General features: G+C 43.2%; 1 protein-coding gene across 3 annotated transcripts in view; it reads left to right on the top strand.

The window, feature by feature from the left end:
- Positions 1 to 17,483, top strand: part of SYCP2L (synaptonemal complex protein 2 like) — a 56,051-nt gene that overhangs the window by 22,186 nt on the left and 16,382 nt on the right. For all 3 annotated transcript variants that reach the window (XM_045003106.1, XM_045003108.1, XM_045003107.1), the window contains 4 exons: positions 612 to 673; positions 3,054 to 3,105; positions 12,549 to 12,604; positions 13,888 to 13,942. In XM_045003106.1, coding sequence (XP_044859041.1) covers positions 612 to 673; positions 3,054 to 3,105; positions 12,549 to 12,604; positions 13,888 to 13,942 — 225 coding nt within the window. The remainder of the gene's footprint in view (positions 1 to 611; positions 674 to 3,053; positions 3,106 to 12,548; positions 12,605 to 13,887; positions 13,943 to 17,483) is intronic.

The raw sequence follows: 17,483 nt of genomic DNA, 5'->3' as shown, positions 1-17,483 counted from the left end.
TGGGGCTCCTAAGTGTTACCACTATTGCCTCTTGGTCTGTTCTTTCACCCTTGTAAGGTGGGGGAGAAATAATAATAAAGAACCTAGAAATCTTAGCTAGAATCTTCAAACATAAATGCCTAAAATAAGGTACCTCATCAGAAGTAGCCTGATGTCTCTTCAGAAGGATTTGAACACCTGGACACCTAAATAAAAGTGATATTTGATTTGAGGTCAGTGGTCAGCACCTATGAAAATTCAACCTACTATAACTGGTGCCTGGCCTCGGGTGCCCAGGTACCATGAAATAAACGTTTACTTTTGTCTTTTCTGGGCAGGCGAGGTCAAACTTTCATGACTGTACCTATCCTGTGAATTAATTAAAGATTTTAAGTATTCTGTCTTCTCTACCCCTGTTCTGGTTGTTTCCTCACTGGTCCACCCCTTCCCTAACTTCTGGGTATAAAGTATTATAGAACATGGTATTATGGTGGATTATGCTATTAATTAGTTTTGGAGTGATTCTATGAACTAATATGGATGGGTGTGTCTATTTTCAGTTTCAACATACTGAGTAAATAGCTTTACTCTGTGTGTCATAGTTTTAAATCCTGTAACCTCCTTTCTTTTAGGTCGTTGAATGGGAGAAGAAGAATAGAAGAACAAGCTTGGGCAAAGAAATAATAGAAGCAAAGTACAGTATATGAGTCTTGAATGTGTATTAAACCTCAGTGCACTGTAGCTTAAATGTTCCTACTATTCATGTTCATTGTTAAAACTGGATTAAGGAAAAAATGCTTCTCAGCTGCTCTCAGCTAAAATCGAGTGTAAACTGACTAGAGCAGCCATGCCCTCTAGTGATATTTTCCAGTACAGCAATTAATCAGTCTTGTTGAGGTTACCAGTGATTCAAAGGGGGATCCATTCCTATACTGCCAATACCATACAAGAGCTAACTGAGATACCACAGAGGAAATTTCTTTTTGACTCACACTGATTATATTTATGCCCTGAAAGAGGAAGACTGGTGGCCTCTGTAAATTTACTTTAATATGGCTGCCGGTGACTTAATTTGCAAATGTCTAATCTGTTCTGTAATTATTTGACATCATATAGTAACAAGTTCCATCAATAATTTTTTTGCATGTAGTGTATAGGTTTTTATATATATATAAAAACTTGGAAGCACTAGACTGATGTATTCTTATGTTTTGAAGGGGTCTGCCTAGCTTTTGAGTAGCCCCTTTAGGGACCCAGGAAGCAGAGGATAGCCAGATTGCCATGCTTTAACACCATGCTCCTGAACTGCACTCTTTGTCACGCAACAACCCAACACCACTCTGTGAGCCACTGAATTAAAATCCAGTCGCTTGGATTCCAAAGGCATACATGGAGTACTTCATGGTCTGCTGTAGCAAAGGATGCTGACTGCCATTTTCTAGGCTAGTTAAAAGTGAAACTTTGGAGAAATTCTTCCAAAAGGCTGAGAGGAAATGGGGTTTAGCTGACTGGCTCCATTTAGTGGGTTTAGATGATCACTCACGCATGAAGGCAATAGAAAATGAAAGAATTTAGTTGCTTCTTTCAAATACATCTGTCTTCTCTAAAATCTGAATATAATCTTTTTAGTGTCTACATCTCTGAGAGCTATACCACTATAAACTCGGGCATTGTCGTCTTGAATCTGCAGGCAGAAAAACAGGGAGGAAGAAACATCGCTAAATCTATATGACTGGGTGTTGATTCAAACACAATTATACCATTTAAACTATTGAACCAATTCTCTGTTGCTTGTAGTAACCGCAGCCTCCCTCACAAAGTTCTCCACAGTATCTGGGTGTTCGTTTTTGTATCCTTAGATGATGTGTCTATGCTTCATATGTATAACATTTTAGGTTTTGAATATCTAATATTCTGTCAGATTCTTAGTGTTATCAGAACAAACAAGAATTATTGTTCTTAAAATTAGGGTGATCTTGAGATTTTCATTGTAGTTAGCTAAAAATGTGGCAGTTTCAATCCTCAAGTGTTCAAAAATGAGATGTCAAAAAAACAGAACTTTTAGCTGAAATTTTGAATTGGTTGTGGATGGAAACTGAATAATTGACATAGAAAATCTTTGGTTTAAAACATAGAAATCTTAGTGAATATTTGAATTTATCACAGCAGGTGCCTCCTGTTGAGGAAGGGGTTGACTTCACAGACATTAGAAATGGAGAAGATGAAATTCTAGGTTGTCTAGCCCTCCATCACTCTGCCACTGCAGGATTGCTCCAATGTAGTTCTAAAAGCAAAGTGGCTTCCATCTTTCCTGTTGGGAATTCACAGCATGGGAGAAAGGACCTAGTTCTGTGCATGCACCGGTCTTCCGCTGTTAAGCAGAAGAGTAGAATGCACAGCCATTTTGACAGCTAATTTTTAAATAGTGCTGAATCTAATAAACACTGGCGACTTTACACACTTTTACTAATGTTGGGAAATATGAAGCCTATTTCCAGATGCGATTATAGAGATGTGACTAGAGAACAACCATTAAGAGGTGACTTTTTCAGAAGAGGTTAGGGAAAAGGCCCCTTTTAAAGCCTCTTAAGTTCTTTTCAAAATCCCATCTGCATACACTAGTGATATTTTTTTTTCTTGCCTTTCTCTATTATTATTATTATTATTATTATTGATGGCTTTTGGTGAGCAGAAAGATAATTTATATAAATTTAAGTAATGTGCTAAGTTGGCTTAAAGGACATACAAAGATATACACAATGTCTTGAACTTACTTTCTAAGGAAACAAGGCATGAGAACAACCCCCCTTCCCCCCCCCCCAAATATAGTGGGGAGGGGAAAGAGTTAAGAAACCAAGACTTAAAACAAGAATAAATGCTTGCTTTGACTGTTGTTAATGCATCTTGTTAAGTTTTAGATACATGAACTCTGTGTATCATATTAATGATAAATATTGTAAATGGCTGCAGTTTTTTTTCAGCACTCTATTTTTAGTGAAGTTATGCAAGTTGAGTGTTCTTTCATAATTGTATGCCAGAAACATTTCACATATTAAGTATGTGTTGCTTTGCAGGATGAATTCCTATGACTTTGAAAATTCCTCTGACTCTCTGAATTATGAGAAGGTAAAGTTTGAGAAAATATTGGTGTAGGAACCAAAACTAAATGACATTTGCTTTATATTTAGCAACCAGTCAATGGTAATAAGTTTCAATAGGCTGTGTCTCAACTGCAGATGAAGTGGAAAAGCTTTTCTGAGAATGTTGAAATTGATCCTATAAGCTAGGAACAAGCAATGATAGACATGGATGAAAACTGGAGATGTGAGACTCATGTCTCACTTCACAGGATTGGACGCAAAAGCTTGTGTTTCCCTTTAAAGGAGTAATTATTTGTTGCAGGTTGTAGTGGACGTTATATGGTGCACTACAATATGGCCTTTTGAGTCCAGACCATTAAATTTATTTTCCTTACCAATGTACATTAACTTGATTTAAATGAGATTGAGAATATCTTGCTGTGTTTAAATAGTCAATTTTTTTTTCTTGCCTGGATAGAGAGGATGAACTAAAGTCAGTGGTTCTCAGCCTCTTTTGTATCATGACTCCATGTTACAACAGAATGTTTTGGGATCCCGGTCTTGCCATAGAGAAATGGAAGGTGGTCATATCTCACAGGCTGAGAAACCCCAACTAAGTTAATAATGGAGAAGATACTCTTCATTATAAAATAGGTGTCTGACTTAAGCCTGAAACTTGTCAAGAACTTAATGAAAGCCAAAAAGTTGCATGAATGGTGCATGTCTTTACAAGAAGTTAATAAGTACTTCTGATAACTTCCTTCAGGATAGATTTCACGCATGAAACCTCTGATTTTTGTTACTGTAATTATCATTACTATTTGGTAGCATATAAAAATAGTGGTGGTATAGGCAGGGCTGGTATTATGGTTGCCTGACACTTCTCATTTTCATATTCTGTTCTCAGTTGCTTATAACTTTTCCAACTTTAACGATTTGGGCTGAAATTTTTCATGCCAGATCTCTGCCTCAGGCTGAAATGGTTTGGAAAAGTTCAGCCAAAATGGTTGTCACTTCTGAGAACAAAGCTAGGGGAAAAGTGTTAGCACCCATTAAAATTCCAGTGACCTTTTTGTTTGAGATGTTCTAACACTCCATGTTTGGGAGCATGGACTTGAAATTTGGCGTGTGTATCGGGAGCTGATGAGGCCAATAGCCTTATTCACGGATGTGCCTCTCAACATCCCCATGAAAAAAGTTCTAAGTCTTGGAAAAGTCACAATTTGTAGATACTTGGGACTTGCTAGAGAAGCACAACATCCTGACCATGTTCGAGCCAGAGGATCCGGAGGATTTTCTCTGCAATTGCAGCTCTGGTCTGCTGCAAGCCAGATCCAGGTCTGGGCACCAGAACTGAAAGCAGGGAGGTTCTTTCTTGCTCTTGTACCCTTTTGATGCCCAGGCAGGATGGAGAAGAAGGTTGCCTGAGTCAAATGCAGAGGGCATGAGAGCTGGACTTGGTGTGGTAGATTAGGAAGGAGGCTGGCAAGGGTGGGAGGGGCTGGAGGCTGGCCTGGAAAGGACACTGGGACTGGAAGTAGAGAGGAGACTGATACAGGTGGGCAGGAAGACTAGGACTGGGAGCCATTCAGATGGGGGAACAGAGGTGGGATTGGGTGTAGGGGGGAACATCTCTGATGAGAAGTCAAAGTGTTGGTTGAGAACTGCGTTTGGCTGGGTAAAGAGAATGGAACAAGGAGGGGTTGAGAGAGGGGTGTGTGTGTGAGAATGAATCACACCAAGACTGGATGGGATGGCTGGGGGGAGAGACTGAGAGCCAGTGGAGATAAGGATTGTGAGCATGGGGACAGGAGCCACTGGAGGGTATGTGGGGGGCAGAGAGACAGATTGGATGGGAAGCTGGGTGGGCAGGAACTGAGAATGATTTGGCAAGAAGGGTGAAAGGGACTTATAAAGTCCTAGGGGAACTAGGATGGAGAGTCTAGAAGAGGAGACTAGGGCCTGGTCTACACTAGGACTTTAAATCAAATTTAGCAGCGTTAATTCGAATTAACCGCTCAACCGTCCACACTAGGAAGCCGTTTAATTCGACCTAGAGGGCTCTTTAGTTCGAATTCGGTACTCCACCCCGACGAGGGGAGTAGCGCTAAATTCGACATGGCTATCTCGAATTAGGCTAGGTGTGGATGCAAATCGAACTTACTAGCTCCGGGAGCTATCCCACAGTGCACCACTCTGTTGACGCTCTGGACAGCAGTCCAAGCTTGGATTCTCTGACCAGCCACACAGGAAACGACCCGGGAAAATTTGAATTCCTTTTCCTGTCTGGGCACTTTGAATCTGATGTCCTGGTTGGACATCGGCGCGAGCTCAGCAGCACCTGCAACGATGCAGAGCTCTCCAGCAGAGGAGTCCATGCAATCCCAGAATAGAAAGAGGTCCCCAGCATGGACAGACGGTGAAGTCCTGGATCTGATCGCTGTGTGGGGCGATGAGTCTGTGCTTTCGGAGCTGCGCTCCAACAAACGGAATGCAAAGACCTACGAGAAGGTCTCCAAAGCCATGAGAGACAGAGGATACAGCCGGGATACAACGCAGTGCCGCGTGAAAATCAAGGACCTGAGACAAGGCTACCAAAAAGTCAGAGCGGCAAACGGACGCTCCGGAGCACAGCCCCAGACATGCCGCTTCTACGAGGCACTGCATGCCATTCTCGGTGGGTCTGCCACCACTGCCCCACCAGTGACCGTGGACTCTGAGTATGGGATAGTGTCGAGGGGCAGTTCCTCGGCGATGTTCGCCGATGGGGAAGATGAGGAAGGGTTTGTGGAAGACGACGCAGGCGACAGCGCTTACAATACCGCTTTCCCCGACAGCCAGGATCTCTTCATCACCCTCAGAGAGATCCCCTACCAACCCTCCCCGGCCGTTAACCCGGACTCAGAATCAGGGGAAGGATCAGTCGGTAAGTGCTATAAACATGGAAACATTTATTTTTTAAAAAACAGGAATAAAAACCTATGTAAAAACTATATAAAAACTTTTCCTTAACAAACTATATAAAGAGAAGGTCCACACCTATAGGGATGGAACAGAAATCCTCCTGGGACAGTTCCACAAAGCTCTCGGAGAGCAGCTCGAAAAGTCTCCGCAGGAGGTTCCTGGGGAGAGGTGCCTTATTTGGTGCTCCGTGGAAGCACACTCTTCCGCGCCAGGCCATCCTAATGTACAGCGGAATCATTGCCTCCACCAGCATTGCAGCGTACGGTCCTGGTCTGTGCAGGGATTCGAGCAGCATCCTCTCTCTCTCTCTCTCTCCGAGTGACCCGCCTCAGGGTAATCTCGTTCGGTGACTGCTGTATCTAATTAGGGCAATTAGTGTACTGTTACTATTGTGAATGCTTGACTTTTACTTTGCATAGCAATGACCTTCATTTAACAGCCACGTGTTGGAGGCCACAGAGGAAAAGCATACAGTGATCTTTCCCATGCACAGCCGCGAGGGGCTGGAACAGGGTCAGACTTTATGCTTTACAGATTGCCTTCAGCGGGAGGGCACAGCTATCCATTAACTGTTAAGCAGCCTATAGTGTAGTGCTTACCAGGCCTGGCTGCTACACGGATTCAGCTGTACCGCCCCGTTTGTCCGATCTCCTGTGCAAGACCGCAGCCAATGAAAGTGTATTCCGAAATCTCGAACTTGTCCTGAGAGCTCGTGAGACTAGGTGCCCTGTATGGTCTTGTTCACAGAAACTGACTAGACTGTGTTCAGTGTTCGCAAACATGTATCTTTTCAAGGAAATCACTTCCTTTTTCCCATCACACAGCTGCGGGTCTTTCACGAACTGCCCTGGCATCCCCCTCACAGAGGCTGGTGCAGATTAGGCGGCGAAAGAAAAAGACTAGGGACGACATGTTCTCTGAACTGATGGCTTGCTCCAGAGCCGAGGCGGCCGAGCAGAGACAGTGGAGGGAGACCCTATGTCAGCACCAGCGCTCACACAGCGAACGGGAGGACAGGTGGCGGCAGGAAGACCAGCAGGCGACTCAAACGCTGCTTGGGCTAATGAGGGAGCAAACGGACACGCTCCGGCGCCTTGTAGATGTTCTGCAGGACCGCAGGCAGGAGCAGAGAGCCCCCCTGAACTGTATCTGCAACCGCCTTCCCCCGCCACAAAGTCCTGTCCCCCCCTCACCAAAAATCACAAGAAGGAGGGGCGCTAGGGGCCGTGAAAACTGTCACTCCACCCCAGCAGAGCGCTCATGTACCAAACAGCTCTCATTCCCTAAAGTATGAGAAGTGCTTCCCTTCCTGGATCACCCAGTCCCAAATCCAAGTTTCATCCCCCCACTGTGTAGTTGAGTATTAAAAGTAGTTTGTTGTTGTTCATTGTTTCCGTCACGTTTTCCTTGTCAGAAGACTTTGTGTGAAGGGGGGGGGGAGGGGTTTTTTAATTGCATAGGACAGCCTCCATTACCAGGGTACAGACTTGGGGGCAGGATCAACAGCAGGACACACACAGAGTGCAGTCACTAGGCACTAGGGTCATTCTGGGAGGTGAATGCTGCCCCGGGTCAGTCTGTGAGGTGTATGCTGCCCCAGGGTCCTAGCGCCTGACATCCACAAATGGCAAGGCAGGCTGCCCTTACCATGCCCTTCCCCCCTAGCCACGAGCCTCTCTGATGCCCTGAGCCCCAGCAAGAGCCCTCATCCACGGACACATACTCACCCTTCCCACACACCCCTCACCCCTTCCTACGCCCCAACCCCCAGTCCAGAGCCTGCATCCAAACTCCGTCCCAAAGACGGCACCCCTCACCCCTTCCTGCAAACCCACCCCTTCCTGCACACCCACCTGCAACCGTCCTCCCCCCAGAGACCACTGTAGGAGCAGGAGCCTGTCATTCCTCTAGGGTAGAAGCGGTCTGGACATCAGTGCACACCGTACCCACCACAGTCCGCGTCCATGTTTCAACCCTTGAACAGGAATTCATAATTAAAGAAAACTTTATTAATAATCAGTGTTCCATTAAAGTTATTTTAAAACGTGTGTTGGAAGGGGGGAAACCTGGAGAACGGGGTATGTAACCGCAGATCGAAGTCAACAGTCACTGAAACAGGCTCAGGTTCAGCTTCTCTGTAAATCAACTGGAGAGTCGTAGGTTACCCTGCTCTCCGAGGAACCTATCTTTCAAAGCCTCCTGGATGCACAGCGCTTCCTGCTGGGATCTTCTATCGGCACGGCTGTCTGGCTGAGCGTAATCAGCAGCCAGGCGATTGGCCTCAACCTCCCATCCAGCCATAAAGGTCTCCCCCTTGCTCTCACAGAGATTGTGGAGCACACAGCAAGCAGCAATAACAATGGGGATATTTTTTTCGCTGAGGTCCGAGCGAGTCAGTAAGCTTCGCCATCTCCCCTTGAGATGTCCAAAAGCACACTCCACCACCATTCTGCACTTGCTCAGCCGGTAGTTGAAGAGCTCCTTCTCACTGTCCAAGGCGCCTGTATAGGGCTTCATGAGCCAGGGCATTAGCGGGTAGGCTGGGTCCCCGAGGATCACTGTAGGCATCTGCACATCCCCAACCGTTACTTTGTGGTCCGGGAAGAAAGTTCCTGCCTGGAGGCGTTTAAACAGACCAGAGTTCCTGAACACACGCGCGTCATGAACCTTGCCCGGCCACCCGACGTAGATGTTGGTAAAACGTCCCCTATGGTCCACCAGTGCTTGCAGCACCATAGAAAAGTAGCCCTTTCGGTTAATGTACTCCCTGGCCTGGTGGGCCGGTCCCAGGATAGGGATGAGAGTCCCATCTATAGCCCCACCGCAGTTTGGGAATCCCATCGCGCCGAAGCCATCTATGACGACCTGGACGTTTCCCAGGGTCACTACCTTTGAGAACAGTTGCTCAACGATTGCGTGGGCTACTTGAATCACAGCAAGCCCTACGGTAGATTTGCCCACGCCAAAGTGGTTCGCTACTGACCGGTAGCTGTCTGGCGTTGCAAGTTTCCAGAGGGCTATGGCCACTCGCTTCTGCACACTCAGGGCTGCTCGCATCCGGGTGTCCTGGCGCTTCAGGGCAGGGGACAGCAAGTCACAGAGTTCAAGGAAAGTACCCTTATGCATCCTGAAGTTCCGCAGCCACTGTGATTCATCCCAGACCTGCAGCACTATGCGGTCCCACCAGTCTGTGCTTGTTTCCCGGGCCCAGAATCGCCGTCCCATAGCATGAACGTGACCCATTGCCACCATAATCTCCATGGCGCGGCGTACCGTGCTTTGTGAGAGGTCTGTGCCACTCTCACACTTCTCGTCCTCACCGCGCTGCCGGAGCCTCCTCGCCCGATTTCTCAGCAGCTGACTGTGGAAGAGGTGGACGATAAGGTGCGAGGAGTTGACAACGGCCATAAGTGCAGCGATGATCGCAGCGGGCTCCATGCTTGCAGTGCTGTGGCATCCGAGCTGTAAACGACCAGAGAAGGGCGCGAACAGATTTCCCGCCGGCGCTTTCAAGGAGAGAGGGCGGGATTGACGGTTCAATGATGACAGTTACCCAAAACCACCCTCGACACATTTTTTCACCCAGCAGGCATTGGGGGCTCTACCCAGCATTCCAATGGGCAGCGGGGACTGCGGGAACTGGGGGATAGCTTCCCACAGTGCAACGCTTCCAAAGTCGATGCTGGCCCCGTTACTGTGGACTCAGACAGTCGAATTAGTGTATTTAGTGTGGATACACAACTTCGACTTCATAAGGTCGATTCCACAAATTCGAATTAAGTAGATTCGAAATAGTCTTGTAGTGTAGACGTACCCTAGGACTGGCCTGGGGAGGAGGCTGGGACAAGGAGCCAGCGAAGGCAGAGCCAGGATTGGCACAGAGATAGAAAGAGTTAAGCATGCGGTGGGGAGGAACGGGCAAAAGATTCAGTGCCCTCTGGAGAACGCTCTTCTCTAGAGCCTGAAACAGAGCCAAAGATTCATGATTCTCACCATTCCTCTGCTGTCATGTCTCACATCCCCCTCTAATGGTGATCCACAAAGAGGATGATAACCTACTAATGCAGGGGTCGGCAACCTTTCAGAAGTGCTGTGCCAAGTCTTCATTTATTCACTCTGATTTAAGGTTTTGCGTGCCGGTAATACATGTTAACATTTTTAGAAGGTCTCTTTCCATAAGTCTATAATATATAACTATTGTTGTATGTAAAGTAAATAAGGTTTTTAAGATGTTTTAAGAAGCTTCATTTAAAATTAAATTAAAATGCAGAGCCCCCCCGGCTGGTGGCCAGGACCCAGGCAGTGTGAGTGCCACTGAAAATCAGCTTGCATGCTGCCTTTGGCACACGTGCCATAGGTTGCCTACCCCTGGACTAATGCATTGTAATTTCAAGTGGCAGCTGTCTCCTCAGTGGATCTAAAGGTTTCCACTCTACCCATGGGAGTGTCAGTATGATGCAACAAAATTAAATTTATTTTATTTAAGACTTAAAAAAAAAAAACCCTAGACAACTGCACACACAAACCTAAATTAAAAGGATATTATAAAGTCAAGCCTTCACAAGGTTGGAAATACCAGGGATTCATCCTCAACTCTCATGTATACATTATGATCATGATCACATTTTTTTTTTCCTGCAGGACCCTTGCCTCATTCAGTGCCCAGGCTGGGCCTGTTTTGGGGGTGATTCAGGGGTGTGTGGTGAAAGACTTTAGGACCTCTGTTTCATTTGTTGCATAAGTTGGAATGTGTGTGGTGACTGAGGCAGAGGATTGCAGGAAGAGAAGGGATGATCCCATGGCTGTTGAATGGCTGACTTGACACCCTAGGGTTTCATTGGTAGAAGTGCTAAGCACTCAGCTACAGCTGAAGTCAATGGGAGCTATGTTTTGTATGTATAAAGTGTTATATAAAGCTAAATACTCTGGGGAAAAATGAGTTCCTAGGGATCTCAAACTGGGTACCCAAAATGAGTGGATATATATATAATTTTTTTACGTTAATCCTTCTGTGCTTCAGTTCCCCGTTGGTAAGAATGAGATCATACCCCCTCACAGGGGTGTTGTACAGATAAATTAATGTTTATGCAATACTTGGATACTACAGTGATGGGAACCAGGAAAAGCCCATGAGGAAATTAATAATTCTGTTTTCAGGATTTGAATAGTGTACAGTAAATACGGTCTGGGGTCACACATTGAACAAAGAGGAAATGAAAAATTGAATAGCTGCTTCTTACATGAGAACTGTCCATCCTGTGTACTCTGAGGCAGTGGATCTTGTGGAAAAAGTAGTATGTGATCATGTAATTAAAGACTGTTTCACAATACATACACACAAGGGGGTTCAAGTTAAGGTTGCATGGGCAACCTTAATTCTGGCACTTTAACTCTGAAGTACTTGGCTTTGCAATTTTACTGTTTGCTTTTAAAGTGTGTGTGTGCGCGCGAGAGAGAGATTGTAGGCTAGTTAATCATAAGGTAAGACTAGTCTACTAAGTGCCATTATGCCAGGAGAATTCTTGTTTGTTTTGTGGTGAGTACAGTTCACAGAATCACAGATTATTAGGGTTGGAAGGGACCTCAGGAGATCATCTAGTCCAACCCCCTGCTCAAAGCAGAACCAATCCTCACTTCCCTAAATGGCCCCCTCAAGGATTGAACTCACAACCCTGGGTTTAGTAGGCCAATGCTCAAACCACTGAGCTATCCCTTGCCCCTAAAGCTTCTGTTGCTGGTGGTAGAACGGGTGCAGCTGCATCATAGATGAAACATAGTTAAGACGTTTGCTAATGTAGATGCACCTTGAGTGTGTTTTGATGTAAAGTGAAGTGTCAAAACTCAACTGTTCTCCTAGGAATTCACTGCACTTCTATGTTAGTCAGCCCTTAGTGAAATATTTAAACAGATGGTGCAAAGAAATGAGGTTATTGTAACCAACAGCAGTTTAACTGCTCTCAGCCAGATTCCATTACTGCCCCTACGCTTGCTATCAACTCCATTATTACCTCTTCCTGGTTTAATGTCCCTTTTAAATTCTATCTGAAAAGAAAAATCTGAATCTCAGTCAAGTATTTGGCGTCTTAGATTTTTCAGTACTACCACTGGGTGTCAGCATAAAGCACTGCTCTCATACATTCTACAATACGTTACACTTATTATTGTTTATCTTGGTCTAAATATCTTTATCCAGCATTTGCCATGTCTAGCATTTTGTGTTTTATCCAGAGTGCCTTAGCAATTATCAGGGCTATCCTGATTTGAATACCATTTCAGTAATATATTCTGTGATTCAGAATTATTTTAGTAATAAAGCAAGGAAAAAGTAGAGAAAATGCTGTTTTGAGAAACCCCATCTCACTATATATTGTTTCACTTAACTAATTCCTTTTATTTTAAAAGCATTCTTATTCTGGAATATTTTAAGTCCATTCCCACTTTATCCCTCCCAAGACCTGACATATATTTATTTAACAGATTATTGTATGGAATATTGAAATTTAAAATATGTGGCTTCTATTTTAGGTTACTGAAGCAAAACAAAAAATTCTTGGCCAGAAGGTTTCTTTACAAAACCAGAGGTACAGCATCATAAATATTTTTTTCATAGCAACATCTTGCATTGGTAAAGAACACAGTGCCTTCTTTAAGAAGATGCTGCGTTCGCTTATGCCCAAATAAATCTGTTAGTATTTAAGGTGCCATTGGACTCCTCATTGTTTTTGTGGATACAGACTAACATGGCTACCCCATGTTGCTTTTATAAGGTTAGAACAAAAAGGAAGATGCAATATATTTTTCATTAGAAATATTTTAGTTGTTGGTATTGTATCTGATACAAAAAGACTCTGGGAGAAGAGAATAACCATTCAAATCCTGTTCGCTTGTCTCACAAAAGAGATCCTATTCTATTCAGTGCCCAGGATTTTCAACTTGCATGCCTAACGTTAGGTGCCCAACTAAATGGCCTGATCTCTCCCCCTGCCCCCAAGAAGTGCTATTTACACCACTCTCAGCATTCTCATGAAGTTAGAGAACTGTAGGGAGCTCAGCATTTCTGGAAAAATCAGGCCACTTAGGCACCTGGTTTAGATAGCCATTGGCCAAGGTTTGAAAGGACATCTGTGTGAGTATGGAAAGTAGGATCTGGCCTTCATTTTTGCCTCTGAATGATGGCTGCTGTTATGACACCCCCTCCCCCTTTTTTTTAAGGGGTTGGGGGAGTTCTCTGCTACTCATCTTGTGTGGTGTTTTTTTATTTATTTATTTATTTTAAATCACTGACCAAATATCTGTCTTCTGATGGGAAAGAGGCAGGATACTTTGAAGTCTGCTGCCTACAAAAGGATCAGCCAGCAGAGTGTTCTAAAAGATTTTCCATATTCCCCCTTTTCTAAGCACAAACAAATCACCTTTATCTCCCTTTGCCCTTCAGACCCCTTGCTAATGCAAGCTGTTCCTGCAGTGTTGCCAACTCTCATCTTTATCCTGAGGTTCACAGTAGTTGGTATCTTTCTTAAAGCAAAAGCTTCTGGAATCAAGAAATTGGCCTGAGAATCTTGGCTTCTATCTTTAAAAAAAAAAAAAAAAAAAAAATTAAAAGCTTCTGGTCCTGAGTGTTGCAGCGAAATAGTTGAACATGTGAAATGAATGCATCCTCAAGACTCAGAAACCAGAAGGCAAATAAACTCCACACTGAAATATTTAAAAAAATCTTATTATTTCTATTTGACTCATGATTTTTGAATGCATGGAGTTGGCAATGCTCCTGCTTGCAGAATGGTCATATCTTCCCAATCCATCATGATCTGTTGCAAGCTTCATTGACTAGTTCTAACAGGCATAATTGTGGATTACTCAACAGAAGTCATGAAAATGGAAACATGAAACGGGAATCAAGCAAACTAGAGAGAAGGCCGGTAGGTAATATATATTTCATTATAGTAGATTGTGTAGAGCTGTGTAAATATTAATATGTGGCCTGTTTCTGCATGTAAATAAACTGAAAGCATGGCCTGTTTAAATTAACTTGGGGAAATTGAGAGATTAGAATTGGTGATGGTGAACCTCCCCCAGATTTATTCAGATGCATGATTACTTTCTCCTACCTAACCAAACTTCCATACCTTTAGAGAACCTATTGTGGAGGCTAGCACCTCTGGTGCACTCTCTGTGGAGTCCTGACCACTGAATTGAAAATTTAGATGCATTCTCTTGTGCTCAGCACTCTGGATCTGAAGTCGGACGGCTGATGCCCAGACAGCCTGCTTGAGTAGTCAGGAGGGGGTTAAACTAATAGTAAAATGGGAGTGTAAAAAAAAGAAAGATGAGACCACTCGGCAAAAAAATCAAGATGTTGAGAACAAAATTAATCAAGGAACTAAACAACATGAAGAAAAGAAATTATTCATTTGCCTGTACACCAATGCTAGGAGGCTGGGTAACAAACAAGAAGAATTGCAATTGCTCATTTATGAGAGAATATTTGATCTAGTTAGTATTACTAAAACCTGATGGGATGGTTCACATTATAGTCATTGATTTTAATTTGCCAATCATCTATTTAGGAAGGATCACATGGGCAAAAGGGAAGAGGAGTACCATTCCCCATCAAAAATGGCTTTACCAGTTTGAGTCACTGATCACTTAGAAGAAAATGATCTTAAATGCTTATGGATTAAGGTGCTAATAGATAAAGTACAAGATGGGGTATTAGTTAGTGTCTGCTACAGACCACCAAATCACCCAAGGGAACATGATGGCCAGCTCCTTACACCCTATCTATAAGGTGTAGAAGGAAAGAAGCTGCACGATTTATGGGGGATTTCAGTTTGAGTGACACATGTTGGAGGTCTCATGCTGCCAGGACTAAAACATCCATGGAATTTCTGAACATTATAGATGACAATTTCCTAGTCTTACAAAGTATTGGAATATTAGACCTTGTCTTGAGAGATAAGAGGATGACAGAACTAAACATTAGATTAGGTACAAGTGACATTAACTAAATCACATTTATAATGTGCAAGCAGAATGAAATGCCATATAGTCCAGATATATACTTGGTGCTTTAAAAAGACTAATTTTACAAAGCTGGAAACAATTATGAAAACAACAGGGAGGAAGAATTTAATCTGAAAAACTGAGAGTCATGATTGGGAATTGTTTAAAATCATTTTACTAGGTGCCAAAAAGTCATAATCAAGAAAGAAGCCCATACTGGTTTAAAAACTGACCCGGTTTTGAAAGGAAGAGAAAGCAGTTAGCGGAGGTGGGTGCAGAATGGGGTTGGAGGGACAGTTCATAGTAATGAGTCTAAATCAGAAGCTAAAAATTGTAGAAAAATGATAAGGGGAAGCAGAAGGACACAAGGAGATGTCTATGGCCAGCAGAGTTAAGGACAGGAAGAAGGATTTTTAAAAAATTATATTTGGAACAAAACAGAATCCAAGAAATAGTATTGGTCTGTTACTAGAAGGAAATGGTAGAACTATTACGAATAATGCAGTAAAGGCAAAAGTGTTCAATAAATATTTCTGTTCTGTATTTGGGGGAGAAACAGATGATTTAGTCATATGGTGGTAACACATTATCTATTCCACTTTTTAAATCAGTAGGTCTAGCTAACTTGCATCCAGGAATTTTAGAAGAGCTGGCTGAGGAACTCACTGGACCATTAATGATGATTTAAGTCTTGGAACACTGGGACAATTCCAGAGGACTGGAAAAAAACTAATATTATGCAAATATTTCAACAGGGTAAATGAGATGACATGAGGAATTATAGGCTTGTCAGTCAGACATTGATGCAAGGCAAAATAATGGAGTGCCTAATATAAGACTCACTTAAAGGAGAGCAATTAATGCCAACCACCTTAGATTTATGGAAAATAGAACTTCTCAAACTAACTTGATATCTTCTCTGGGATGACAAATTTGGTGGACAAAAGTAATAGTGTTGATATAATAGACTTTTTTACTTGATTTTTTTTTTAAAAACTAGAGTATGATATGGATCATATTAAATGCATTAAAAGCTAGCTGATAGGTCTCAAAATGTAACTGTAAATGGGAACTCATCATTGAGTAGGTGTGTTTCTAGCAGGATCCCACGGGGGATCAATTTTTGACCCTACTCTATAAATCAATGACCTCAGAGAAAACAAAATTATTACTGATAAAGTTTTCAGATGACCCAAAAACTGGGGTAGTGGTAAATAATGAAGAGGACAGGTCACTGATACAGAGTAACCTGGGTCACTTGGTAAGTTGGGTGCAAGCAAACAATGTATTTTTAGTATAGCTAAATCTAAATGTATACATTTAGAACAAAGAAAGTAGGCCATACTTACAGGATACTTACACTGCTTTCTTGGGAAGCATTAACTCTGAAAAAGATTTGGGGATTGTGATGGATAATCAGCTGAACATGAGCACCTACCTAGTGCAGTGCTGTAGCCAAAAGGGTAGTGCAATCATTTGGATGCAAAAATAGGGGGAATCTTGGGTAGGAGTAAAGATGTTATTTTACCTTTGTATTTGGCATTGGTGCAACTGCTACTGGAATAACTGTGTTCAGTTGTGGTGTCAACAATTGAAGAAGGATGTCGATAAATTGGAGAGGGTTCAGAGAAGAGCCATGAGAATGATTAAAGGGTTAGAAATCATGCCTTTGTGGTGATAGACTGAAGGAGCTCATGTGGCTTAAAGAGCGATTAGATTACATGGGAATATGGGAAACAAATATTTAATCATGGGCTCTAACATGATCCAATGGCTGGAAGTTGAAACTAGACAAATTCAGACTGAAAATAGGTATAATTTTTTTAATGTTAAGAGTAATTGACCCTTGGTAGAATTTACCCAGGGTTGTAGTGGAGTCTCCATCACTGACCATTTTAAAATCAAGATTGGATGTTGTTCTGAGAGGGCTGCTCAAGGCATTATTTTGGTGCCATTCTATGGTCTGTATTATACAGGAACTCAGACTAAGAATCACTGTAATCCTTTCCGGCCTTGGAATCTATCCGACTATGAAAGTAAGTCACTGCCTGGGCCCTGTGTCTAATGGAGCCTTAAATGAGTGAGATGGGTGAGCAGGGAACTGGGCTTTATTGATGGGCTGAAGGGCTTGTCTACATGAACAGTTAGACTATGGCAAACTGTGGTGTAAATCTACCCCACACTAGCCTACTATAGCCTGTCCATGTGCACCCTGCTGACATGTGTTAAGTTTGTTAGAACATTAGAGCTAGTCCTGTTTTCAAAGCAGACTAGCTCAAAGCATTCTAATGAACTGATAACACCCATCAGCTGGGTGCACGCTGATGGGCCATGGTAGGCTAGCCTGAGGTAGATTTATACTCTGTTTGCCACAGGCTAATGGTTTGTATAGACAGTCCTTATGTTGCATGCTGCTACAGTTTTTTGTAATTCAGAGCAGCTGAGGGTATGTTTAGA

The sequence above is a fragment of the Mauremys mutica genome, chromosome 2 (genome assembly GCF_020497125.1).
Source record: "Mauremys mutica isolate MM-2020 ecotype Southern chromosome 2, ASM2049712v1, whole genome shotgun sequence".
Lineage (NCBI taxonomy): Eukaryota > Metazoa > Chordata > Testudines > Geoemydidae > Mauremys > Mauremys mutica.
This window is presented reverse-complemented; position numbering and strand designations above follow the sequence as displayed.